The following is a 26384-nucleotide window of genomic DNA, read 5'->3' as shown; positions in this document are numbered from 1 at the left end:
TTTTCCTTTATCAAACAAGGCTATTTTGTTTTTAAGACTTTTAAGCCTAATTTTGTATACTATCAAATTGACATTTATATTTATGAAATGCGCAGCATAGAATGCAGTGGTAATTGTTTCTGCAAGCTCTGCAAGATTTATAAAAGAAATATAATTCACAAAGTTAAGCTAAATGTTGAAAAGAAATGTTAAACTGCAGGTGAAATGTCAAAAAATATATAAAAATAAGAAAATAAAAGATCGGCTGTGCTACCACACATGAACTTGTATGCATCTTTGAATGTGTGGAACCAATCATCTGCTTTGTTGAAAACAGCCCCAATGACACTTAGATAGTTGAAGCTGAACTATTTCAGGGTCAAGGAGGTGGCATTGAAGAATTCGCATAAAAAGTCTCCCGTTGCCTCGCTCATACAGGCAGTGCTGATCTGAAGAGCTGGCAGACGTTTGGTTTGAATGTAGCTGACAATGTCTGAACCACTCATCCTGCCATGGCTTCTCTGTTCATGCCTGTTCTCTGCAGTAACTCTAGCAGCGCTGTATCTCAAAAAGAAGATGAATGGATTTCTGCCAGGGAAAAGATCTCCTCCAAGCCTCCCCTCACTCCCCATCATCGGGAGTCTCCTCAGTCTTGTGACTGACAGTTCTCCACACATCTTCTTTCAGCAGCTGCAGATAAAATACGGAAATCTTTATTCCTTCATGATGGGCTCCCACAAAATCCTGATTGTGAACAACCACCATCATGCCAAAGAGGTCCTGATCAAAAAAGGAAAAATATTTGCAGGGAGGCCACGAACTGTAAGTAAACTGCATCACTTTGATCATTTCACTAAATCATATAAGGTTACCTTCTATGTTTGTCTTTAAGGTTACAACAGACTTGTTAACGCGAGATGGGAAAGATATAGCGTTTGCTGACTATAGTCCCACATGGAAGTTCCATCGGAAAATGGTACATGGAGCTCTTTGCATGTTTGGTGAAGGTTCGGTTTCTATTGAGAAGATAAGTGAGTATCACTTCAGCCAACATGATATACAAATATGTGACCCTGGACCACAAAACCAGTCTTAAGTAGCAGTTATTTGTAGCAATAGCCAAAAATACATTGTATGGGTCAAAATTTTACATTTTTATTTTATGCCCAAGATATTAAGATATTAAGTAAAGATCATGTACCGTGAAGATATTTTGTAAATTTCCCACCGTACATATATCCAAACTTAAGTTTTGATTAGTAATATGCATTGCTAAGAACTTCAGTTGGACAACTTTAAAGGGGATTTTCTCAATATTTGGATTTTTTTGCAACCTCAGATTCCGTTTTTTTTTTTTTTTTTTCAAATAGTTGTATCTCGGCCAAATATCTGAGTTTCCAGGGTCACATCACATATATCAAGCAAATACAAATCATAACCTGCTACCCTAATCTTACTTTCCACCTGAAGTTTGCAGGGAGGCAAGCTCTATGTGTGAGACGTTGACTGAGTCCCAGAACAGCGCTGTGGATCTGGCACCGGAGCTGACGCGTGCTGTCACAAACGTGGTGTGTGCCTTGTGTTTCAACTCTTCATATAAACGTGGAGATGCTGAGTTTGAGTCCATGCTCCAGTACAGCCAGGGAATCGTGGATACAGTCGCTAAGGACAGCTTGGTGGATATTTTCCCGTGGCTGCAGGTAACGTTAGGCTAAGTTTTAATATGTGAATTTTCAGCAGCATTTTTACTCCAGTCGTCAGTGTCACATGATCCTTCAGAAATCTGCTAATTTGCTGATTTGCTGCTCAAGAAGTTGAACCAGCGATAAATTTGTTAAAGATTCTTTGTTGAACAGAAAGTTCAAAAGAACAGTATTCATTTGAAATAGAAATGTTTTGGGAGATTATTAATGTCTTTACTGTCACACTGATCCATTTAGTGCATTGCTGAGTGAACTTATTGATTTCTTTAAAATGAATCATACTGACCACAAACTTTCGAACAGGAATTCTGAGACTTGACTTTACTAGTGGTTAGTTACCTGACCCCTTACGAAAATTAACAATGATTTTACCACAAATAAAACCAAAAAACATGGTTGTACAGTACATTACCAGTCAAAAGTTTTCGAACAGTAAGATAAGATTTTTAATGTTATTTAAAGAAGTCTCTTCTGCTCACCAAGTCTGCATTTAGTTGATCCAAAGTAGCCTAGAGCAAAAACATAAGAAAATGAAAACAGTTTTTTATTTGAATATATTTTAAAATTTGAATTTATTCCTGTGATTTCAAAACTGAATTTTTAGAATTATTACTCCAGTCACATGATCCTACTGAAATCATTCTAATATTCTAATTTGCTGCACAAAAACATTAATTATTATTATTATTATTATTATTATTTATTATAATTATGTTGAAAACAGCTAAGTAGAATTTTCAAGTTTCTTTGATTAATAGAAAGTATAGAAGAACAGTATTTATCTTAAACAAAAATCTTTTGTAAGATTATAGGCTAAATGTGTTTATCTTTTGATCAATTTAAAGCATCCTTGTTAAATAAAAGTATTAATTTCTGTATTTCTTTACCAAAAAATTATACTTTCTCCAAGCTTTTGAATAGTATAGTGTATACTTTGTATAATATAGTGTATTATGTTACAACAGCTTTTTATTTAAAATAAATGCGGATCAATGGATCTTTCTATTTTTCAAAAAATCCCGAAAAAATATACTCAACTGAGCACAACTTTAAATATTGATAATGATAATAATAATAATAATAATAGCAAATCAGCATTTTAGAATTATTTCTGAAGGATCATGTGACACTGAAGACTAGAGTAATGATGCTGAAAAAGTAGCTTTGATCATAGGAATAAATTACATTTTAAAATTTATTCAAACAGAAAGCAGTTATTTGAAATAGTAAAAATATTTCACAATATGACTGCTTTTGCTGTATTTTTGATCAAATAAATTGGTGAGCAGAAGAGACTTCTTTGAAAAGCATTAAAAATTAAACCATTGTGACCACAAATTAACCATGGTTTTCTACACTATCCATAACCATAATAATTTAACCATAGTACTTGTAGTAAAACCGTGGTTATACAAATGATAATAAATACGCCAAAAACATGGTTACTACATTTTACTACAATAAAACCATGGTTAATTTTCATAAGGGAAGATATCTTAAAAATAATTTTTGTCTTATGATTTGAATTCTAATACATGTTTATTTTTCCTCCAAGATATTCCCAAACAAAGACCTCAAAATCCTTAAACAGTGTGTTTCAATCAGAGACAAACTTCTTCAAAAGAAATACGAGGATCACAAGGTAAAAGTGCGTCTTTTGCTATTTTTTAAAGACAAATTAAAATTTTGAATATTCGCTGTTTGTAATCAACACGAGTTCATAAACGCTGCGTGAACAATACACAGTTTTAGATGGAGTGTAACTCCATTTCAACCTAGGATTTGTCAACGTATGTGAATTACAGTGAAGACTCAACAAACAGCAGCTGTCTTTGCATATTCCACAGAATTTCTCCCTCAATATCCTGGGATTTGTCTCCCTCTACAGGTGGACTACAGCGATAACGTCCAGCGGGACCTCTTGGATGCACTTCTGAGGGCCAAACGCAGCTCAGAGAATAACAACAGCAGCACTCAAGATGTTGGTTTAACCGAAGACCACGTTCTCATGACTGTGGGAGACATCTTCGGAGCAGGGGTGGAAACCACTACCACTGTACTCAAATGGTCAATAGCTTACCTTGTCCATAATCCACAGGTAAATAAGGTGCTCACGACTAGCTTCACTAAATCATTAACAGTGGAATGAAACTTAGTAGATGTTCTTTGGATTTGACATTAGGTGCAGAGAAAGATTCAGGAGGAGCTGGACAATAAGATTGGAAAAGACAGGCAGCCTCAGCTCAGTGACAGAGGGAATTTGCCTTATCTAGAGGCCACTATAAGAGAAGTCCTGAGGATTCGACCAGTCTCCCCACTTCTCATCCCCCATGTGGCGCTCCAAGACTCCAGGTCTTTTTCTTTAATTAGCTGCATTAAATTGGTTAAAAGTGCTCAAACGAACAGAAAAGTTCTGTCTTAACATCTTCTCTGCTCTCTTTAACAGTGTGGGAGAATACACTGTGAAAAAAGGAACTCGAGTCATTATCAACCTGTGGTCTTTACATCATGATGAGAAGGAATGGAAGAATCCTGGGCTGTTTGATCCAGGTGAGATTCTGCAGAGATAACAAACGTTCATGTGAATCTGTGGACATTAGCAAATATAATGAAACTTCTAATCCAATAGGACGGTTTCTGAACGAGGAGGGTGATGGTTTGTGCTGCCCTTCGGCCAGCTATTTGCCATTCGGCGCAGGGGTGCGAGTTTGTCTTGGCGAGGCCCTGGCCAAGATGGAACTCTTCCTATTCCTGTCATGGATTTTGCAAAGGTTCATGCTTGAGATGCCGGCTGGCCAGCCTCTGCCTGACCTCCAGGGCAAGTTTGGTGTGGTTCTTCAACCCAAGAAATTCAAAGTCATTGCTAAACTAAGGGCAGACTGGGAAAAAATCCCACTAATGCAGCAAGGCTGAGTAAATGTATTATGTGTGTATTTTTTTATGAAGCATGCTATCAAATCACAAATCAGACATGAATAAAATCTTGAGAGAGTGTGATTCCATGACCAACAGCTATTGAATAGAATGCAAGGGTCAGATTCTAGAGGTAAAATCACATTGATTTTCTCCACAGGGAGTTAATTTTTAATTAAATTGTTAAAGGAATAGTTCACTTCCAGAACAAAACTGTACAGATAATGTACTCACCCCCGAGTCATCCAAGATGTTCGTGTCTTTCTTTCTTCAGTCGTAAAGAAATTATGTTTTTTGAGGAAAACATTTCAGGTGCCCCTGAGTTTGAACTTCCAAAATGCAGTTTAAATGCAAAGGGCATGTAAAGGCACCTTTGCATGTTCACTTTGTAAACATTGGATCGGTACTTCTGCAGCGATGTAGGATGATTTTGAAGTTGGAGGGAGTTTTTTTTTCAACATGCCTTAACGGTCCTAAACAGGAATACACAGAGTTTACGCAGAGCTAGACCAAGATGAGTGTTTGTATTTTTTTCCCCTGATAGAATAAATAAGACCATTTATTCCTTCCCTTAATAAAGCCATTAAGTACATAGTCTTGTACCTTTGCCTTTTTTTTGCTTTAAATCAAAGTTTGTATTGTTGTGATTCACGGCATTTTTGACAAAAACCTTTTAAAAATCCCTATGGGGGAAAAATGGTAACACTTTACAGTAAGATTAGTTAACTACATTTGTTAACGGGTCATATATTGACGTAAAAGGATTTTCAACAGGCCAATTTTAAAATACACACACACAAAAATATCTTTTGTAATTGTTCAAAGAATGTTGTGTACACATAAAGTCATATTAAAATTTAAATAAAGTGATTTTAGTATATTTTTATATAGTTCAATCAGCTGTAGCCTTAAAAAATGTCATGAGGTACGACCATGATTTATAATAAAATTAATCCATTTCTTTAACATACTTAACATTTTTTATATGTTCTCAGTAATTAAAGTGTTTAGAAACAAAGTATTTGTGTTTCTTTTTAAATGTGCAAATAATTATTTTTTTGGAGTTTCCTTCTTAAAGAGATAGTTCAGCCAAAAATTTTTATTTAATGTTTATCTGCTTACCCCCAGGGCATCCAAGATGTAGGTGACTTTGTTTCTTCAGAAGAACACAAAGATTTTTAACTCAAACCGGTGCTGTCTGTCAGCCATATAATGGCAGTGGATGGGCACCAAACCTTTAAAAGTAAAAGAAAACATGCACAGACAAATCCAAATTACACCCTGCGGCTCGTGACGATACATTGATGTCCTAAGACACGAAACGGTTGTTTTTTGCGAGAAACTGAACCGTATTTATATCATTTTTTACCTTTGATACACAGCCATGTCCATCTGTCCTGACCACGAGCTCATCATCCCACACATTACATGTGAACGCGCTCTGGCGTAGTAAACGCAAACACCGGAAGCGATCTGTCACGTGTAAAAGACACTCATCGTTTACACAGTGCACAGAGATTGTGGGTATAGCTATTTAAAATGGTAATTACTTGCGCTTATCCTCATTGTTCAAACCGATTTAAAGCTAAAAGATTATGTTTGCTTGCGTGAACTCATCCGGGACAGTTGACTTTTCACCGATTTCTCCTTACATCATTCGCGTATACTACGCCAGAGCGTGTACACGTGTAACGAGCCGGATGATGAGCTTGTGCTCATGACAGATGGACATGGCTGTGTATCAAAGGTAAAAAATATATATAAATAATGTTCAGTTTCTCACAAAATCGTTTTGTGTCTTAGGACATCAATGATCGTCACAAGCTGCAGGGTGTAATTTGGATTGTCTGTGCATGTTTTGTTTTACTTTTAAAGGTTTGGTGCCCCTCCACTGCCATTATTTGTCTGACAGACTGCACCGGTTTGAGTAAAAAAATCTTCGTTTGTGTTCTGCCGAAGAAACAGTCACCTACATCTTGGATGTAGATAAAAATCAAATTTTAATTTTTGGGTGAACCATCCCTTTAATACATTAGTGTTAGCAAATGACACTTTATTGTAAAGGATTACTAAAAAAATACTTTTAGAACAAAGGCCGCCAAAAAAAAAAGGCAGGCACTGCTATTTTGGACACATGAATAACTCACAAAAATCCATTTGGCTTTAAAAGTTTTTTTTTTTTTATTCATATGGAACATTCTTTGATACTCTTTGATTTGGTTGAGTCTTTTTATAAAATGCGGAAAATACAATTTTATATATAAAAAGAAAGTGACTACGGATACAAAACTAAAACATAGTACCAGGCTTGAATCAAAGCTTAAGAACAAAAAACCAATTGGCTTGCAAAGCCTTCGTCACCTTCAAGCAGGCACACACACTCACTGCTCAGTGTCAAAACAGTGCAATGACAACTTTTTCAGGCAAAACGAATGAAAACATCTCATTCACAGTGAGCTACAAAACATAGTGAATCAGATTTACACTTTTAATCAATACCTTTGGTCTCAAACATCAAAGGATAACAAAAAAAACAAACAATGGAGACTAAAGCTACAGTAAGATCATAAGCACCATTGCTGCGACAGATGACTTGATCTCTTGACTGACTTCGTAGCTTCAAGCTTTTACTTGTCAAATGTTATGATGCTATGGTCCAAATCATTCAGAACGCTCAATATTAGGTTTAGCCAAACAATACTGCTACATAAATATTTCCAAAGGCACGTCAATGTTGGAATCTGCCTCCCAAACCGGTTCTTCCAGCCAGCGCACACCGGCCACATCATGTTTGAAAGAAAATTGGCCACCATTATGCAGGAACACTCTGATCTCAAAATCAACAACATCTGTGCCCAAGCTAAGACTCTATTATAGGACGCCTAACTGCTAATCCAAACCAAAGGTCAAGCAAACACAGTGGTCTGAAGAAGGATGCACTTAAAGGAGCCTACAATGACACAAACACACACTCGCTCACTCACACATACAGACAGTGTAGGGAATGCAGTGGAGCAGCTTTGGACAATCTCACCGCCACAGATAAACGAATCTCAATCTTACCGTGAACCCGATATAAGTGCTACACTAACATGACAGTAACCTTACCTGATCTGCTACGATACAACGCACATTAAAAGCTTAATAAGGCCTATACATAAGTTACTGTTAGTGGTGCAAGAGTTCCCTTACAGTGTTAAGATACAAAAACAACTTACAAGCACTACGGGAGAATACAGAAATTAAATTAAGGCAAAAAACACACATGATCGATGGAAGGCTTATCAAGTGATCCTTTCAAACGAGACGTTACCACAAACTTTGACGTTACCAAAATCTTCACTCATACTGGCCCTTATGCAGAAATTCTACGACAAACACACACACTCTTCTCTTTAAGGCATATGAAAACTACTTAAATCAACAAAGGCACCTAGTGTAAATGTACAAGCTGGGTTCTATCTATATACAAAGGTATTTTCAGCCTTCATTTTAAAAGTCTTTGCATAATGAACTTCAAAACGTGCTAGTATACAGCTTGTGGATGTATTCAGTTTCTGCTTGTGGATCTATTCAGTTTATGCAAATAATCATGCAAAATAATTGATAAAGCCAGAGACCGTGTTATACAATGAGGAGACAAAACAAACAAAATGGCACCCATACCCTGCTAGGTAGAGAGAATGTTCACTTATTGATACGAAAAGATAATCACGTTCCTTCCTTTTTCTGAACAGCATCATGCAGATACTCCAGAACAAACATTTTCAGAAAAAAAAAAAAAGATTAAAATACAGACAACTGAATGTTAAAGCTCTGAAGTAATAACAGACTGCTATGTGGCTGTCTTTTCCATTTTTTGTGCACAATATAATCTTAAATTGATAGTTCACCCCAAAAAAAATGATTCTGTTATTAATTACTCACCTTCAAATCATTCCAAATGGATAAGACTTTTAATTTTCTTTGAAACAAGAATTGTTACTTTTAATCAAACCTGCAAAATGTCTTAACCTTCTTGGAAATTCCACCTTCAATCATCCTAAATATCAATGCTTCAAAAAGTTCATAAAGAGATCGTAACCATATTTCATATGAATCAAGTGATTTAATCTAACAGGATTCCCACACCTTGGTTAATTTCAAATTCAAGGACCTTTCAAGAACTTTCCAAGTCCGAGACCCTCAAATTCAAGGACTAAATGTGGGGGAACATTTCAAGTGGGAGCAAGGTTACATCGTGTTACCTTGCAAGATACATTGTAAAGTTTTCATGTGTTAAACACAACTATGCAAAAAAAAAAATGTTTTTGGCCATATGACAGAGATCTGATATGCTATTTGTCATAAAAGCGAGCTAGTATGCATATGCCATAGGCCAGCAAAATAACACATTAGCAGACTGGCGAGAATAATATGGAACTTCTTCCAGAAAATGTATTGCGCAAAATAAATTTAAGCACTTTCAAGGACCTGTATGAATGGTCATTTTCAAAAACTTTCGAGGGCCTTGAAAAAAAAATTCAGATTCACAAACTTTTAAGGATTTCAAAGACTAGTGGGAACCCTGTCTAATTGCTTAACGTGTATTATATACGATTTTCACGAATTAAACACGTGTTGTTTATCACAGATTTTTCACGAGTAAACGTGTTTAACATATAAAATGCACATATTTTTGTTGACATGTTAAAATTCACGTGCCTTCCAATGATAGATGTGAATTTGCATCCGCGCCATGCAAATGGCGCAAATTGGGTGACGCGATTGTTGTAAATGGAATTGCGGAAGGCCAAATGGTTCAAAAACACGTGAATTTTAACAGGTCAACAACCCATGAAATACATGTATTTAACACGCATTATATGAGATTTTCACGTGTTAATCACGTGTTGTTTACCACTAATTTTTTTTTTACAAGTAAACAACGTGTTTAACGCATGAAATACGCGTATTTTACGTGTTGTTGACATTAAAATTCATGTGTCTTCCATACATAGACGTGAATTCATGTCGCACGATGCAAATGGCACAAACTGGGTGACGTGACTGCTGCGACTGGATTTGCAGAAGGCCAAATAGTTCAAAAACGTGAATTTTAACTTGTCAACAAGACATTAATTACATGTACTTAATCTTAATGCAAGATTTTCACACGGTAAGCACACGCTAACCACTGATTTTTGCACGAGTAAACAACGTTTAACGTATGAAATAAGCGCATTTTACATTGTGTTAAAATTCATGTGTCTTCCATAGACGTGAATTCACGGCACGTGATGCAAATGGCACGTATTGGGTGGCGGAATTGCTGCAACTGGATGTGCGGAAAGGTCAAATGGCTCAAAACGTGAATTTTAACACATCAACAATGTGTAAAATATGCAATTTTAACATGTAAAATATGTGTTGTTTGCGAGTATTTGACGCACAGATTTTTCACGTTAACTGCACATTTAGCGTGGGAAATACGCATATAAAATGCATATTTTCCGTGTTAAACTTCACATTTTTTTTTAACCATTTGGCCTTCCATAGACGTACGCCTCAACTATGTCTATTTCAACTCCAGCGTAAATTTAGCGTAATGCGTTATCACGCTAGCCAATCAACAAAGAGCTCACTGACACATCTAGGGGCCTGTTTCATAAAACAAGTTTACCAAATATGCCAGGTTTATTTCAGTTAGTCTAACTTATTGTCAGTTAATTTGGTTCAAAAATAAGTCTTGCTTATTTGGTAAACTCGTTTTAAGAAACAGGCCCCAGTTGTACTGGTAAATGTTGTTGTTCTTTTGTTTTTATTTGTGCAAATGATGCAAAACAAAATCCAGTAAATAACATGATGCACATATTTACTTTCGTGTTTGGTGTGCACATGATTGTTGTATAATGAATATACTTAATGTAAGCTTTTATTCACATATAAACACTGATTCTTGTGCATCATGTATGTTTCAGTTTTTGTTTACCATATTTAATGTGCTGTATGTATACGTATTTGTTTTAAAATCTTGAACTTTTTGAAGCATCAGTTTTTAAGTTTTGATCTCTTGGGTTTTATTAAAATCTCTTTTTTTGTTTTAACAATGAACAAAAGTCTTGTGCACTTGGAACGCCATGAGAGTGACTAAATAAAGACAGATCTTTCATTTTTGGGTGAACTGTCCCTTTAAATATTTCAAAATGATATTAAAGGTAAGAATTCTGGAGCAAAAGCCAGCACAAATCAATATCCCCTAACCTTGAGTGCCATCTTCATCTCAGTACGAGGCAATCAGCCCCCAAAAACCAACAAAAGTCACCCAGAGCTCGATAAGGCTATAAACCGAGGAGAATTTCCCCTGTGGCTTTGATCGTGACCTCTCTGTGAGGCAACAGACCTATTAATGTCTTTACTAGATTACCCTATTAATCCATAAAAAACCATGAGGTCTCACACATTAACGCCCTTTTAAAACTCTCTCTCACTCACACACACACAAAATATACACCCAAAGTGACATTGCTGACAGTACAAACTGATGTATCTCGAAAAGTAAAGGGAGACAGCAGTCTAAAGTAAGTCTATGCTGGAAACGTTTGTGCTCAACTCTGGGGGTCCATGTTGTTGGCGTGATGTGGACCGTCCTGTTCGTTGATGGTGTGCAGATGGAGGCAGACCGGAGGTCGCTGATGTTCTCTGTGCTCCAGAGGAACGTCAGAGGCAGCCAGGCCCTGTTCCTCATCCCCTGGACCAGGTGGAGGGCTACTGCCACGGGGGTTGCAGCTATCACAGAAGTCCTGCTCCTCAAGCCCCCCTCCATCCATGTGCCCCACAAGCTCTTTCATTTCCTCTTCTTCCTCTCCGTCCCCAGGCCCCTGGTTGCACACGCATACCTCAATCCCAGAGTCACCTGTGAAGCGCCGGTGGCGCCCTGGAGTCTTGTCTTTGCTGTCGGGAGAACAGTCTTCTACGGGTTCGGTCAGATCCTCGCCGGAACTGCCCTGTTTGACAGGACTGTGTGAGGTAGCGCACGCCACCTGCTGGGGCTGCCCGTCCTCTTCTCGGCTGAGGTACTGTGGTTTGTGGGTGTTTCTGACAGGATGGTGTGTGGTGGGAGAATGTTGCTGCTCCACGCAGGGTCCCGGAGAACAGTTTTCAGGTGCAGATGGAACAACAGGGCTGGATTGCAGTGGAGGGCAGAGCTCATCTGGTTGTTCAGAGCACAGGGGGTCAGAGCTGGTGGACTGGCCTGGCTGAGAGGCACTGTACGGAGGCGGGGGCGTCGGAGGTCTGTTCTCGACTTCCTCATATGCGGGTAAGAGGTAGCCAGGCAAGAACCCTGGAGAAGGGAAAGAAGAAATGCATTTATTGACTGACCATGACTAAAATAGTATTTCCTCAATGAACAGATCTAATAGTTCTTCTTCCAAATTGTTAAAGAATTAGTTCACTTCCAGAATAAAAATTTCTTTCTTCAGTCGAAAAGAAATTAAGGTTTGAGGAAAATATTCCAGGATTTTTCTCCATAAAGTGGACTTCAATGGGGACCAAAGTGTTGAAGGTCAAAATTGCAGTTTCAATGCAGCTTCAAAGGGCTCTACATAATCCCAGCCGAGGAATAAGTGTCTTGTTTAGTAAAACGATCGGTCATTTTCTAAAATGCTTGTCTTGCACTAGCTTGACTTCACTTATTACATAGTCATGACCCAGTGATTACAAAGCGAACATAGGTAAAACAGCGATGATGGACGATTTTGAAGTTGGAGGCGAAAATGCGTTAAAGTTTTCCTAACCTACCTTTTCGAAACGGAGTATACAGACGAGGAAATAACCACGCATGACCTTTCTAATGTGATTACATAATGTGTTAAGTCGTTGAAGCACATTGCAGAGCTAGTGCAAGACGAGCATTTGTGGTGAAAAATTATATAAAAATTATAGAGACTTTGAAGCTGCATTAAATGGACATTCAACCCGCTGATCCCCACTGAAGTCCACTATATGGAAAAAAATCCTGGAATGTTTTTCTCAAAAACCTTAATTTGTTTTCAACTGAAGAAAGACATGAACATCTTGGATGACATGGGGGTGAGTAAATTATCAAGACATTGTTATTCTGGAAGTGAACTAATCCTTTAATAACTTGATTCTGATATTATTGTTAGCTACTGTTTTGCACACTTACATTTTATCCAGCTTGTACAGCTTTTTTTTTTTAATTCAGTGAAAACATCCCAATCTAGCTCTGGCTACTATTCCACTTACATTATTGCATATTTCATAAAATATTTCATTGTACACTCTCAGAAAAATAGGTTATAGAACATTTTCTTAAAATGATTTTCATTGTACATAACTATTATCTTCTCAGTTATCCTATTTCTAGTGTATGGAATTGTCTGATCTAATCTCTGTGTCCAAAACTAAATTGCACATTGGGAGAGAAATTCACATTGTATTGATTAGAGGTAGAATGACAGCGGATTAAAGTGAGTACTGACTGAAATAGAAGGGTAGAGAGGTGTAGTTATGGGCTTCTCTGTAAGCGATGAGGTTGATCTCATGCTGTCGCTGCTGTTGTTGCAGTCTGTGTTTGGCTCGACGGTGGTGACACACACAGCAGCACCCCAGAATGATGATGAGAGTCAAGACCAACCAAAACCCTGATGAAAGAGCACACACATAACACAATACTGTTAATGAGTAAAGAGAACATCATGTCCAAACCAGGCACAGCACACCATAAATCACAACACAAGCTGTTGTCAACAGTGTTGCCTGACAAGACATTTTGTCAGTTGCTTGTTTTCTATTTTTATTGCATCTTGTCTTAAAAGCATTACCCAGAGTCAAATCTCACATTTTGATTGGCTAATGTTTTTGGAAGAAGTTTCTTATGCTCATGAAGGCTGCATTTATTTGTTTAAAAATACAGTAATAACAGCAATATAGTGAAACAGTATTACAATTTAAAAAAACTTTTATATTTTAATACATCTTAAAAGTGCAATTTAGTCCTGTGTTGGCTAAGCTGAATTTTCAGCATCATTACTTTAGTCTTCAGTGTCACATGATCCTTCAGAAATAAAAAAACTGCTATATTCAGAAGGATAGAAAGTTCAAAAGAAAAGCTGCATTGTAAATTTTGGGCATTCCTTAAGTAGGGAAGGGAGGCAGAAATAAAAAAACAAAACAAATAACAATGCCAATATTACAAAACATAACATTAAAAAGTGTATAAATCACTGGTTTTCCAAAGACATATTGTCCAACAGTGATACCGACAGGTAAAGTTACAGCTGGATTCTGCATCTCTCTCACCTCCCCTGAGCCCATTGAATTTTAAAAGACCACCTAAAGTGTGTGGTGAGTTTGGTGGGGGGGTAATTGATAATGAACAGAGAAAAGTCATGTGAGAGGGGACAATGCCTCCATCGCAATATAACTGGATATGACTGGTCATGTTTGGCTATGATTGGTTCATGCAAAAAAATGGTGTTAATGAAAAGACTAATTTAAAAAAAGTGAGTAAACAGCTCACACACTGAAATATAACCATTGTTACGTCAAAATAAAACTTAAAATGGGATGAAAACATGATCTGTGAGGGTTTTTTGTGAGTAATCAGCTTGGTAAAATTTAAAGTAAATATCTGTGTCTGTGACCAATATTTACCAAGCTTTGATGACTGATGAGCCAAAAAATTCAAACATAGTTAAAAGATAACAATGAAAAAGAATAGCTGAATATAAGTTCACAAATAAAATACAGCTGAAGTCAAAAATGTACATACACCTTGCAGAATCTGCAAAATGTTAATTATTTTACCAAAATAAGAGGGAATGTTATCTTTTATTTAGTACTGACCTGAGTAAGATATTTAACATGAAAGATGTTAACATATAGTCCACAAGAGAAAATAAAAGTTGAATTTATAAAAATGACCCTGTTTACATACATTTGATTCTTAATACTGCGTTGTTACCTGAATGATCCACAGCTGTGTTTTTTTGTTTTGTTTAGTGATAGTTGTTCATGAATCCATTGTTTGTCCTGAACAGTTCAACTGCCCACTGTTCTTCAGAAAAGTTCTTCAGGTCCCACAAATTCTTTGGTTTTTCAGCCTTTTTGTGTATTTGAACCCTTTCCAACAATGACTGTATGATTTTGAGATCCATCTTTTCACACCGAGGACAACTGAGGGACTCATATGCAACTATTACAGAAGGTTCAAATGCTCACTGATGCTTTAGAAGGAAACACGATGCATTAAGAGCCAGGGGTGTAAACTTTTGAACAAAATGAAGATGTGTACATTTTTCTTATTTTGCCTAAATATTTTTTTTTTTCATTTAGTACTGCCCTTTCAGAAGCTACAGAAGATACTTGCATGTTTCGCAGAAGACAAAATAAGTTAAACTTACCCTGATCTTCAAATTTATGCATTCTGTTTTCTTCTGGAGCATCGGTGAGCGTTTGAACTCACTTTAATAGTTGCATATAAGTTCCTCAGTGTGAAAAGATAAAACTCAAAATCATACAGTCATTGTTGGAAGGGGTTCAAATAGACAAAAATTGCTGAAAAACCAAAGAATTTGTGGAATCTGAAGGATTTTTTTTTGAAGAACAGCAGGCAGTTTAACTGTTCAGGACAAAAACAGGGGACTAATGAACAACTATCTCTAAACAAAATAAAAACAGCTTTGGATCATCCAGGTAACAAATTATTAAGAATCAAGTGTATGTAAACTTTTCAACAGGGTCATTTCAACTATTATTTTCTCTTGTAGACTATATGTAAACGTCTTTTATGTGAAGTATCTTATTCAGGTCAGTACTAAATAAAAAATAACATGGATTTTGCATGATCCTTCTTATTTTGGTCAAATAATTTACATTTTGCAGATTCTGCAAGGCAAATGTAAACTTTTGACTTCAACTGTATATTGTTTAAATTGTTACTGCCTTAAGTTATTATTTTGGAATTCATGTAAAATGCTTAAAAACACTGACTCCTCATTTCAGAACACTACCGCAGGCCATTGTGGTAAATGTCTTTACTGTCACTTTTGACCAATTTAAAGCATGTGTGCTGAATGAAAGTAGTAATTTCTTTAAAACAACAACAACAAAAGTCTATAAAACACTTCCAGATTGGTACAGAAATGTTTTCTCCCAAAACAACCTAACAATCTGGCACCAGCTTACAAGAAAAGAATGTACTGGACATTAGGGTGTGACGCTCCTCAGCCAACGGTAAGAGTAGTGCAATGTCATGTGAGATCCAAGTGTGTGAAACTTTCCCCCAAATAAAGCAGAGACCTTTTCTGGCAGACGGGTGGGGTGGTCCACTTTTCCTAATAGAGAAATTTAAGGCAGCTGTTTACAGGGCAGGTCCGATCCAGTTACACTGGATTTGTGTCTGTCCGGGTCGCATGTATTTGGCACGCTGCACAAAACCCAAAGCGCAGCCCCTTGACTCAGCAGACGATGTGCTGTAATTACCGTGGAGATGAGGTTAGTCCTCAGTTATTAAAATAGATGGTACACCAGAGGGAGAGGGGTAATTTGATAACACAGGAACACTGCCAACGGGCGTGAACAGGGCAGAACAACAACTAGATCAGGGCCAGCCAATGACATAAAAGTTAGAAGCAACACACACAAAACATACCTATAATTAAAACTTGAGAAAGATGTTTAAATAAGGACCAAAAAAAGATTATATCCATTGTCCTGTGAGGTCCAGGTCAAAATTACAGTTCCAGTAAGCTGCGTGATTGAACACCTAAATCCCATTACTATTTACGGAAGCAAAACAATTACAGTGACAAACATGAGCCATAACTTGGATGTCTTTTCCCAAGGCATGCCGCCTCCTGTCCAACCCATAGCTGGCATCAGAAGCATGGGCTGCTTACTGCAAACAACTCGAGAACAAAAGCAGGTGGCATGTTACACCCTAAATGCTATTACAATCGAATTTAAATGCTTATTCATTTCCAAGTTACATGTAATGTAATTTAAAAAAAGAAAAAACTAGACAGACTGCCCTTTCCATCAGAGTTCACAGTGTCCTGGAACTGATAAGTGTGTCATTCATAAACTGATATGCACTTGAAATAACTACACACATGTTCAAACCACATGAGGATGTTTCAAACCCTATAGAAAACATACACACCATGGACTGACTTCATCTTACAGCATGTGTAGGCAGGAAGGACTCAGATACTTACACCACACCTCGTAGTAATAGCTGCAACACTGAGATTCCCCACAGCAGTAGCCTGAATCACAAAAGTAGCTCTGGTTGTTCACTCCTATACAAGGCAGCCGGCTCTGCAAAACCAAACAGAAAATATAAGCATATTTTCAGCACAGATTCTAGAAGAGCTGCGCACCAAATGGCGATAAATTAAAATGAAATTAAATTAAAAGTAGTAAAATTAAATTCATTTTCAATGCAATATATAGTCAAACACAAAGACACTATCTTCACATACAGGTGAAAATAAATGCACATTAATACAACTGATCTTTGAGAGAGTAGATTGTATCATACTCAGTGCACATCTAGTCACACTTGCAAATTAAATTACTACATATTAAAGCTGTTTCCTCTGCTCTCGTTTTACCTGTCTAAAGCCCAGGAGAAAAGGCATGATAGGCGTCTGATAGGAAAATCAACACAGCAGTTTTGTTACACACAGGGCTGTAAAGAGCAAGGGAGAGACAGAAGAGGAAGGTCGGGCTCGGGCCACCCACCACCCACACATGGTACAGTGCGACAAGAACTGCCCCCTTTATTGGCCGGAGGGGCTCGATTTAAACGGACACATACATACACAGCCTCCCTCATGGCATTTCAGACTCAGCGAGGGCTGCCAGGGAATGCAAGTAAACAGGATGAACAGACAAGAGGTCTGTGCTTCTCTCACATACACACAGACATCAATGACAACTGCTGGCCTGACAGTTGTCTCGAGTGTTGTGGTAGATACAAAGGATAGTGAAACTGAAATCTTGCCTGGTGAACGATAGTCTTAACTTGACAGTAAAAATGCCATGGCTATTTATTCTTTTGAGATTATGAACAGTGATAACAAGCAGTGGAAAGTGAAAGATTGAGTGTGTGCAGTGCTGCAAATCAGCACAGGGTTGGACGTAGTGCCAAAATGTTCATAGAAGGAATGGGAACTGGCAGCAAACATGTGAGTTAAAGGTTAATTAAGGTTAATTATTAGACATTCCTGGACTTATAAAGTGTAACAGTAGGGTTCCGGAAAACAAAAATACCATTTATTTTCTAAATAACTTGTAAAAGACATTTTTAGTGCTAATTTGTGAAGCATTTAAGATGAACCAACCAGGAGGTTGGTAAGCGATGTTATATCAGATGGTTATTATCCAATTTTTGGATTAAAAAATTAAATCTGTAACCTTGGTGTTGGATGTCTCTACTCCACACCAGTGTCAGAAATTAATGAGGGCTTGGGGCAAATGCTGCCAAAAGGAAAAAAAAAGCCCCATAATTTCAAGACAAAGAAGCAAATAATGCACCGGCACAATTAAACAACATTACGGGTGTCGCAATTGTCGCAATATAAAAGCGCTGAGCCTTATAACAAATCAAACGAGTTTCTGTTGAACTTAGGAATGCATTGGCCAATCAGAGGTGCTTAGATTACTCAGCGCTGAAAACCAGAGCTGTTGATGAGTGCACACTCACAAATTCCCTCATCATCAACAACACAGGGCAGATAGGATATAAATAAAAGATTTCGTAGCTTCAGTGATTACAACGGGAGTTTTTGCATAACTTGCACTAGACTTGACTAACATCATGGGCCGACATGTTTGTCTGTGAAGCCAGAATGTGACGTGCCCAAAACTAAACAAAAACGTTTCATATAGTGTTGGGCGATATGCTCAATTTTCATATCGTCCTATCGTCAGCCTGTGAGATCGCCGATACACGATACTATCGTGCTAATTTATTTAATAATATGTAAATATGTCAATATGTAATAAATTCCTTATTTGTTTTGTAAAGGTAGTGCATGTGACTTGTGACACAGCTGTGCGTGTACAGAGCGCTGACGGTAGTTCTGTTAGAGAGGTTCAAGTTTACTTTCGGTTTCATTCTCTGCTATCTTCAGGGAGCGGTAAATGTGCGTGCGTGAATGTAAATTAATCTTTCTTTACCCGTCATATGGAGATAATGTTACCACTGTATGTCTGATAGTTGTCATCAGTTCATGTTGTAGTTCAGTTCATATAGAATGTGGAGAAGCGATGTGCGTGTAATTCACGTGCATATGTTTAGCGCCATTTTATCGCATCATAATTCTAGTTAACGCATACACAGATATTACTGAAATGAATGTTTATGTTTACTATACAGACGGATTCTCATATATCGTATTTAATTCAGCCTAAACCACATTTTACTACCTCTGTTATAATGACTGTCTACACTTAATCTATGTACACTGTATGATGAATAAATGTCTTACCCATTTTCACTGCACACATCTGCGGCGCAACGCAGCCACTGTATGCTTGTGTTTATACCGCGGCAAGTTTCTGAGGCATCCTAGAACCGACTCTCCACGCCGCATCGCTAAAGTTAGGTGCCTTTTTGACGCATGATAATAATAATAGTCAGCAACAGGCGATATCTCTGACTATTGTCGATACACGATACTATCGTCTATCGGCACAACCCTAGCTTCATATTTTCTATATTTATATTAATAATCATTATTACAATATGAAGAGCAATAATCAACAATAATGATTTTTGTCATACTATTGAAGCCATATGAGCTCCTGTTTTTTACATTTATAATTTATATACAGTTTTAAACAGTTTGTTATTGACAACCGTTTAAAATATTGATTAAAGTAATTAGGTAAATTTAAGCATTTGTCATTAAAGACAACATATGGTTTTTATTAAAAAAAAATAAGGCCCTCACAAATGTAAACTGCTGTTTATAAAAATGCATATTTCTTTTATTCATTAATTTCTATTCTTATTTATTAAACATCATGTTGTTCCTCTATGACTTTTTATTCTTCTGCTGAACATAGAAGATTTTTTGCTGAATGCTGGGCAACAAAACAGTCTTGGTGATAACTGACTTCCATTGTGTGGATAAAATAAAACACTGAGACATTCCTCAAGATATCTTCTTTTGTGTTTTACAGAAGACAGACAGGTTTAGCATGACATGAGGGTGGGTATATTGCTGAATTTTTCATTTTTGGACAAATTATCCCTTTAAGTACACAGCGTTTTGCCTTTGTGTGTGATCTACTAATTTACAGTAAAATCTATTACTTTTTTAAAAATCCTTATGTACAAAATGAATAGGAAAAACATTTGCACTTTACTGTGTTATTTCAAAAGAAAAACAAAAAGGTTTTATAATCTTTCCAAAAAATAATACGTGCAAAATGCATTCGTAAATTTATTCTCTTTTAAAGTTGGATGCTGAATCTATGTTGGAAGTTAATATGCACAATACTCTTCAAAAGTTTGGCTCAGTGAGTTTATTTCTTTTTTTTTTTAAGGGATAGTACAACAAAAAATGAAAATTCTATCATTTACTCGCCCTTGTGTCGTTCCAAAACTGTAAGACCTTTGTTCATCTTCGGAACACAAATTAAGATATTTTTGATTGAATATGAGAATTTTCTGACCCTCCATAGACAGCAAGGGTCCTACTACGTTCAAGGTCCAGAAAGGTACCAAGAACATTGACAAAATAGTCCATGCGTCATCAGTGGTTCAAAAATAATTTTATGAAGCTACAAGAATACTATTTGTGCTCGGAAAAAAAAAGAACTAAAAGAACTAAACTAAATAACTAACTAAATAACAATTCTTCTCATTTTAGTTTTTTTTACGCAACAAACAGTATTCTCGTAGCTTCATAAAACTACTGTTGAACCACTGATGTCACATGGACTATTTTGTTGATGTTCTTGGTACCCTTCTGGACCTTGAACGTAGTAGGTCTATTGCTGTCTATGAAGGGTCAGAAAGCTCTGGAATTTCATCAAAAATATCTTAATTTGTGTTCTGAAGAAGAATAAAGGTCTTACGGTTTGGAATGACATGAGGGCAAGTGATTAATAACAGAATTTTCATTCTTGGATGAACTATCCCTTTAAATGAATTATTTAATATTTAGCACTGATGCAATAAACTGATAAAAAGTGACAGTAAAAATATTTGGAATATAACAAAAGACTTCTATTTTAAATAAATGCAGTTCCTTTCAACTTGTATTTATCAGAGAAGAATTCTGGGGAAATTTTTTTTACAGACTGTACAGACTTTGAGTGTAATTTCAAATCGGCTCCCGTGTGAAAAAAGGTTGTGATGTAGAGCTTTTCATTTTCCTCCCTTAAAAGCCTTTGACTTCAGAAATGCCACTTCATTGAAGTGCGAACGCCCTTCACAGGCACAAAGCATGTGTTTTCTGTAATGTTAGTCGATCAGAGATCAGCTTATCTTTTAGGCACCTACATTCCCTCAGAGATAACACCTGTGGAGAGCAAACAGCTCACTCCCTGCTTTTTTCATTCCCTGACCTTGATTTACCACCTGTCACAACAGAGAGAAGAGCATCTTCATACATACACGCCTCTCACAGTCAAGGCCAGAATAAAAGCACACAGTCAAAACAGCCTCTGCCCGTCATCAGGGAAATCTTTTAAATATGTGCTTTTTCTAGACAGCCAACATTAAAGTGTCAATCACAGTCTACTGTATAATTTGAACTGTCATTAAACAATCAGACTGCGGGACAATCACAACCTTAATACCAAAAAAACCTGGCGGTGACTGAAAAAACCTATTATACATCCTTACTTCAGTGGCAGCAGTAATAACAGACAGCCTTGTTAAATTGTTTACTCATCAGAAAGGGAAACATTAGGGGCGAGACAAAGCTTTATGAATCATTCATTTGGCTGTGTATTTACATGTAACCTCAGCAAGACTGAGTGGAACAAACCCTCCCTTAGAATTGTGTTCTGTTTACAGATACGAATTGCTGGAGGAGTTTGAATTAGTCTAAAATGAAACCTAAATGTAGAAAAACTTAATAATTTTTTTTTTTTACTTAAAGGTTGTATCAGCGATTTCTAGCCTAAAACATAAAGTGTCAAATTCAGCTGAGCTTTCTTCACGATCCGCTCGCTGCCTGCCCCATAAATTGTCTGTGAAAAAACCGCGTCTCTCTGGTCAGCCTAGGGTCCGAGATATGCCAAAAAAACAATCGGTGCTACCAACCTTTCCACAGATAAACAAACCGTGTTCCAACCAATCAGCGTCAGGGGGTTCGTGTTGTGGACTTTCCTACTGGTGCAGGGATGTGAGGGAGGCGGAGCGAAAGTCCACAACACCAAACCCCTGACGCTGATTGGTTGGAACAATGTTTGTTTTTGCTGTGGAAAGGTTGGTAGTGCCGATTGTTTTTTTGGCATATCTCGGACCCTAGGCTGACCAGAGAGACGCGTTTTTTTTCACAGACAATTTATGGGGCAGGCAGCGAGCGGATCGTGATGAAAGATCAGCTGAATTTTACACTTTATGTTTCAGGCTAGAAATCGCTGATACAACCTTTAAGGCATAGATATATACTTTGTACAATTTAATTTAATTCAAAAGCTGACTAATTAACACTTTAAAGTCATGATGCCTAATGCAGTGACACAGTTAGTCCATATATCATCGATCAGAGAAAGAACAGTCCAACCAAAAAGTATTCAGACACCAGATATAATTTTTTATATTTTTTACTTGTGGGTGCAGGATACCACAGTTCATTTATGTAAGTGAGGATAGCAAAATAAAGTAAACTGTGATATATTATACTCAAAAATTCTACAAAAAGTGGACTACATGACATCAAGATGAATTTGTTCCGACAAAGTTTAACTTGTCATATTTTATTACCATTTTCTAAACTATAGCAAATAAACTGATTAATTTGAAGGTGTCTGAATACATTTTGGGTTTAACTGTAATTCAGTTGTAATTTTATCAATTTGAATTTGTTCTGACTCCATTTAACTCGGAGTTCTTGTCATATTTTATTACCATTTTCGAAACTATAGCAAATAAACTGAAAATGTGAGAAATTTTGGTTTGACTCCTGTACATTGATTCCTGTACATTTACTTAGGATGACAACTTTAAAAGCCATATAATAAACAAAGCTAAAACTGTTCAGATCAGCCCTCCATATTGTTGCCACTTGAGTTTACTAAAACTAAAATTTTGTTTAGAAAAGGATGACAATGCTCATTTATGAACCTTATAAAATATGTTTATGCCATTTCAGCCTTAAAGGTCTGAGCAAGCTTTGTTGTCACTGCTGTGAACACACACAGGCTGTGTTTCAAAACCTAAGGACGTGCCTAAGTAGACAGCATTTTGAGCACGATTAAACGCACCTAAGGTGCTTCAAAATGCTGTCTAAGTAGGCAGCTCACTAGGCTTTGAAACGCAGCCCACAGTCTACCGGCTAGGCTAACGATGCTAACAGGGTTTTTACCTCGGTCAGCGCTGCCTCCACTGTCACCGAACCGATCGGTCCAATAACCGCGTTACATACAAACAACCCCATTCCCAACTTTATATATCCAACCCCCCGCATTCCGTCCTTTCCCGTGGCTTTCGACACATCTGCGACACGGTAGGACATTCAGCTAGCCAGCGAGCTAGCTTCAGTTGCGTCTCTTTCTTCTTTCTTTCAACTCTCTCACAAACTCCGAAAGTCTCCGCAAGCCCCGCCCCCTGCCGCTACAGGTCCGTTCAAGCGAACACTTCCTGGTTTGTCAAACAAACGTAGCGACGATTGGACGATTTGTCTGTCGTTTAAACACAGCTAAAGCGACGGTAGGGCGTGACTTTGTTGTTCTTTACCAGCTGAGATCAAGAAATCAGCTGACATTGAATTTAAAGGGGCAGGAAATGACATATTTCCCTATCTAAAAAAAGGAAGCACGCCAAAGCAAGAAAGTATGCTAAAGATAGACGTACGGATGGAGTATTAATATGATCAATTATGTAAGTTTACTGACTGAAAATCTTTTCCTGGATGATACAATACAGTTATGTAAGTGGATAATATAAGTAGTCATGTAAGAAAATATAACTAAAGTAATTTGCCATGATGGGAAATACTGCAAACTGCAAATATCTGCCAAATAATGTCTTTCCTTATGTCACAAATCACATTTTCCTACGTTTGAGTATTTAAACTGGTAGGGGTGTAATTTAAAACAAAATGCTGGAATCAAGTACCAATGTTCTTCAGTATCTCAAGAATCTACTGTATAAAGTCAACTATGTTTGTTTAAAATAGTTTAAAATGGACATTTATGAATGAATCTGCTTCATCAGATGCCAGTCCACACAGACAGGGAATACATTTATAGTGCCTTTCAAACAAAATAACCAGATGAAAGCATTTTATTAGATGGGTTGTTGTGAAAATACTGGATTTGGACAGGCCTTGATGCCTTCTTACCTGTGAAGGCAGCATAGTTGAGGATTCGGATGCAGCCTGGGTATACGCTGTCATCGAGAAGTGACAACCGCTGATCCCAAGAAAATCAGTGTAATCTCTCGAGTAAACTTGTTTGTTTAGTGGTAAATGTTATTTTGACAGCCATAGCTAAGGGCTCTTACTTGCTTTATTCCTGGGACATATCTGTCCGACTCAGGACCGCGGCTTCTTAGGTGAGACCCTTTGAACCGAGGCAAGTTAAAAGGAACAAAAGCAAACAAATCACATTGTTCTTTGAGGAATTTTTCTTGTTCACTGCCTTTCATTTCTCTCTTTTTTAGGCACTTCTCTCATTCAGAAGAGTGAAGTCAATGGATCCTTACATCCCAGCTTGACAAGTTAGGAGGATACAAGCTAATCCCCTTAATCTGTCTATTCTCCCGTGCAGTGCCAAAGGGGGAGAGGTACCCAGCACAAGTAATCCTATAGAAAAAACAATAGGATTAGACCCTGGCTCTTGGAGTGACAATCAGATATCTACTGACTGATTTGCAAAGTAGGGTCGAGTTTCTTCAAATTAGCTTTTTTTCTCCCTCCTCTAGGGAAAAGGTGCCTTTCATTAACTGCTGGTGGGATTCCTTTAGGACAGATGCTGGAGGTCCGCATGAAAGGCATGTATTCTTCGCTTCCAGCACACAGGTCCTGGGCTTCTCCCACAGCAGAGGCTGAGAGGTGGGGACGCTCCATTGGCCTGGGCGACCACTCCACCCCTTTACCCTCTGTCAACCCCTTTATAATTCAAACTCTAATGCTTTCAAAAAGTGTTTGACAGATGGATCGGATTCCTCTGCTCACTGAGGATACATGTAGCAGATCAACAAGGCTAAATGAGGAGGACAATGCTGCCTGTTCTTTTCATTTGTATGCAGCTATGCAACATGTTATTTTTTTAACATTTAATGACACAAATGTCTTTCGGACAGTTGTTGCTTTTTGATATATTTTATGGTTGATACAATTAAAAACTTTGAAAATCAGTGTTTTAAAGACTGATATATACCACCATTTCAACCAAAACATGTTTCTACATACACTACCATTCAAAAGTTTGGGGTCAGTAAGACTTGTAATAGTCTTTAAAGAAGTCTCTTATGCTCATCAAGGCTGCATTTATTTGATTAAAAATACAGAAAAAAACAGTAATATTGCAAAATGTTTTTTTTATTTTAACATACTTTAAATAGAATTTATTCCTGTGATGAAAAGCTAAATTTTTATCAGCTGTTACTCCAGTCTTAAGTGTCACATGATCCTTCAAAAATCATTCTAATATGCTGATTTATTATTAGAATGTTGGATAATATCAACAGTTGTGCTGCCAAAAATTTTTTGGAACCTGTGATTTTTTTTTTTCAGGATTCTTTCATGAATAACAAGTTTAAAAAGTACAGTGTTTATTCAAAATATAAATATTTTATAACAATGTAAATTATTTATTATTAACTTTTAATAAACTTTTAATTATTAACTTAATACATCCTTGGTGAATAAAAGTATTAATTTCTAAAAAAAAAAAAAAAAAAAAAAAGAAACAATAAAAATTTACTGACCCTAAACTTTGAACGGTAGTGTATATAATGGAATGAAAAAAGAAATATTATAGTAATATATAATTTATAATATAAAAAGTTATCAAAGAAATTGTATGAAATACAATTATCTATCTATATAATATTTTGATGTGAATAATAATTAAGATTTTTTTTATATTAACCTCTACATATTTATATTGTTTAATATATTAATTATATTAATTAATAATTATTATTCAAATATTGTCATTATTTAATAGTTCAGATGTCCATTTTTTCCAATACAAAATATATTTATCAAAGAATTGTTATAAAATGCAATTAGGAAAGCAATACATTTTTGATTATTTAATTTTTTCGTTTATTTTCAATATATATATATATATATTTTTTTTAAATAGAGTCTCTTATGCTTATCAAGGCTGTGTTTATTTAATCTAATACTATTTTCTAATATTGGTTTCCTATTTTAATATACCTTAAAATATTATTTATTTCTGATGCCTTCTGTGATACTTTTTTCTTTGATGAATAAAAAGTTAAAATAAAATCTTTTCTAATAATGTCTAATGAGTCATTTTATCCATTTAACACATCCTTGCTGAATAAAAGTATTAATTTCTTTAAAAAAGGGAACATTTATTAACTCCAAACTTTTCAATAGTAGTGTCTATTGT

The 26384-nt window shown here is 36.6% G+C and overlaps 2 protein-coding genes across 2 annotated transcripts; one reads left to right on the top strand and one right to left on the bottom strand.

Annotated features, from left to right (window-relative positions):
* The first annotated feature begins 468 nt into the window (after nucleotides 1-468).
* Nucleotides 469-4595, top strand: cyp17a1 (cytochrome P450, family 17, subfamily A, polypeptide 1). The gene is made up of 8 exons (XM_073834616.1): nucleotides 469-801; nucleotides 872-1010; nucleotides 1450-1679; nucleotides 3238-3324; nucleotides 3571-3780; nucleotides 3865-4034; nucleotides 4129-4232; nucleotides 4312-4595. Exons 1-8 carry the CDS (start codon nucleotides 469-471, stop codon nucleotides 4593-4595), a joined length of 1557 nt encoding a protein of 518 aa, XP_073690717.1.
* Nucleotides 4596-6757: 2162 nt separating this feature from the next.
* Nucleotides 6758-23343, bottom strand: wbp1la (WW domain binding protein 1-like a). The gene is made up of 4 exons (XM_073834946.1): nucleotides 23159-23343; nucleotides 16820-16922; nucleotides 13082-13243; nucleotides 6758-11919 (listed from the first exon to the last, which is right to left on the bottom strand). The coding sequence occupies exons 1-4, from the start codon at nucleotides 23306-23308 to the stop codon at nucleotides 11183-11185; spliced, it is 1152 nt and encodes a 383-aa protein (XP_073691047.1). The 5' UTR covers nucleotides 23309-23343; the 3' UTR covers nucleotides 6758-11182.
* Nucleotides 23344-26384: the final 3041 nt, after the last annotated feature.

The sequence above is a fragment of the Garra rufa genome, chromosome 2, assembly GCF_049309525.1.
Source record: "Garra rufa chromosome 2, GarRuf1.0, whole genome shotgun sequence".
Taxonomy (NCBI): domain Eukaryota; kingdom Metazoa; phylum Chordata; class Actinopteri; order Cypriniformes; family Cyprinidae; genus Garra; species Garra rufa.
Note: the sequence above shows the minus strand (reverse complement) of the source record. Positions and strands in the feature narration are given on the sequence as shown.

Bases quoted from the DNA above. Each gene is read 5' to 3' on its own strand.
- cyp17a1 (XM_073834616.1), top strand. From the start codon at position 469: ATGTCTGAACCACTCATCCTGCCATGGCTTCTCTGTTCATGCCTGTTC. The intron at 1,680-3,237 runs GTAACGTTAGGC...TTTTCCTCCAAG, and splicing joins ATATTTTCCCGTGGCTGCAG to ATATTCCCAAACAAAGACCT. The intron at 3,781-3,864 runs GTAAATAAGGTG...ATTTGACATTAG, and splicing joins ACCTTGTCCATAATCCACAG to GTGCAGAGAAAGATTCAGGA.
- wbp1la (XM_073834946.1), bottom strand. From the start codon at position 23,308: ATGTCCTACCGTGTCGCAGATGTGTCGAAAGCCACGGGAAAGGACGGA. The intron at 13,244-16,819 runs GTAAGTATCTGA...CTCTTTCATCAG, and splicing joins CTATTACTACGAGGTGTGGT to GGTTTTGGTTGGTCTTGACT. The intron at 11,920-13,081 runs GTCAGTACTCAC...TCCCTTCTCCAG, and splicing joins CTCTCTACCCTTCTATTTCA to GGTTCTTGCCTGGCTACCTC.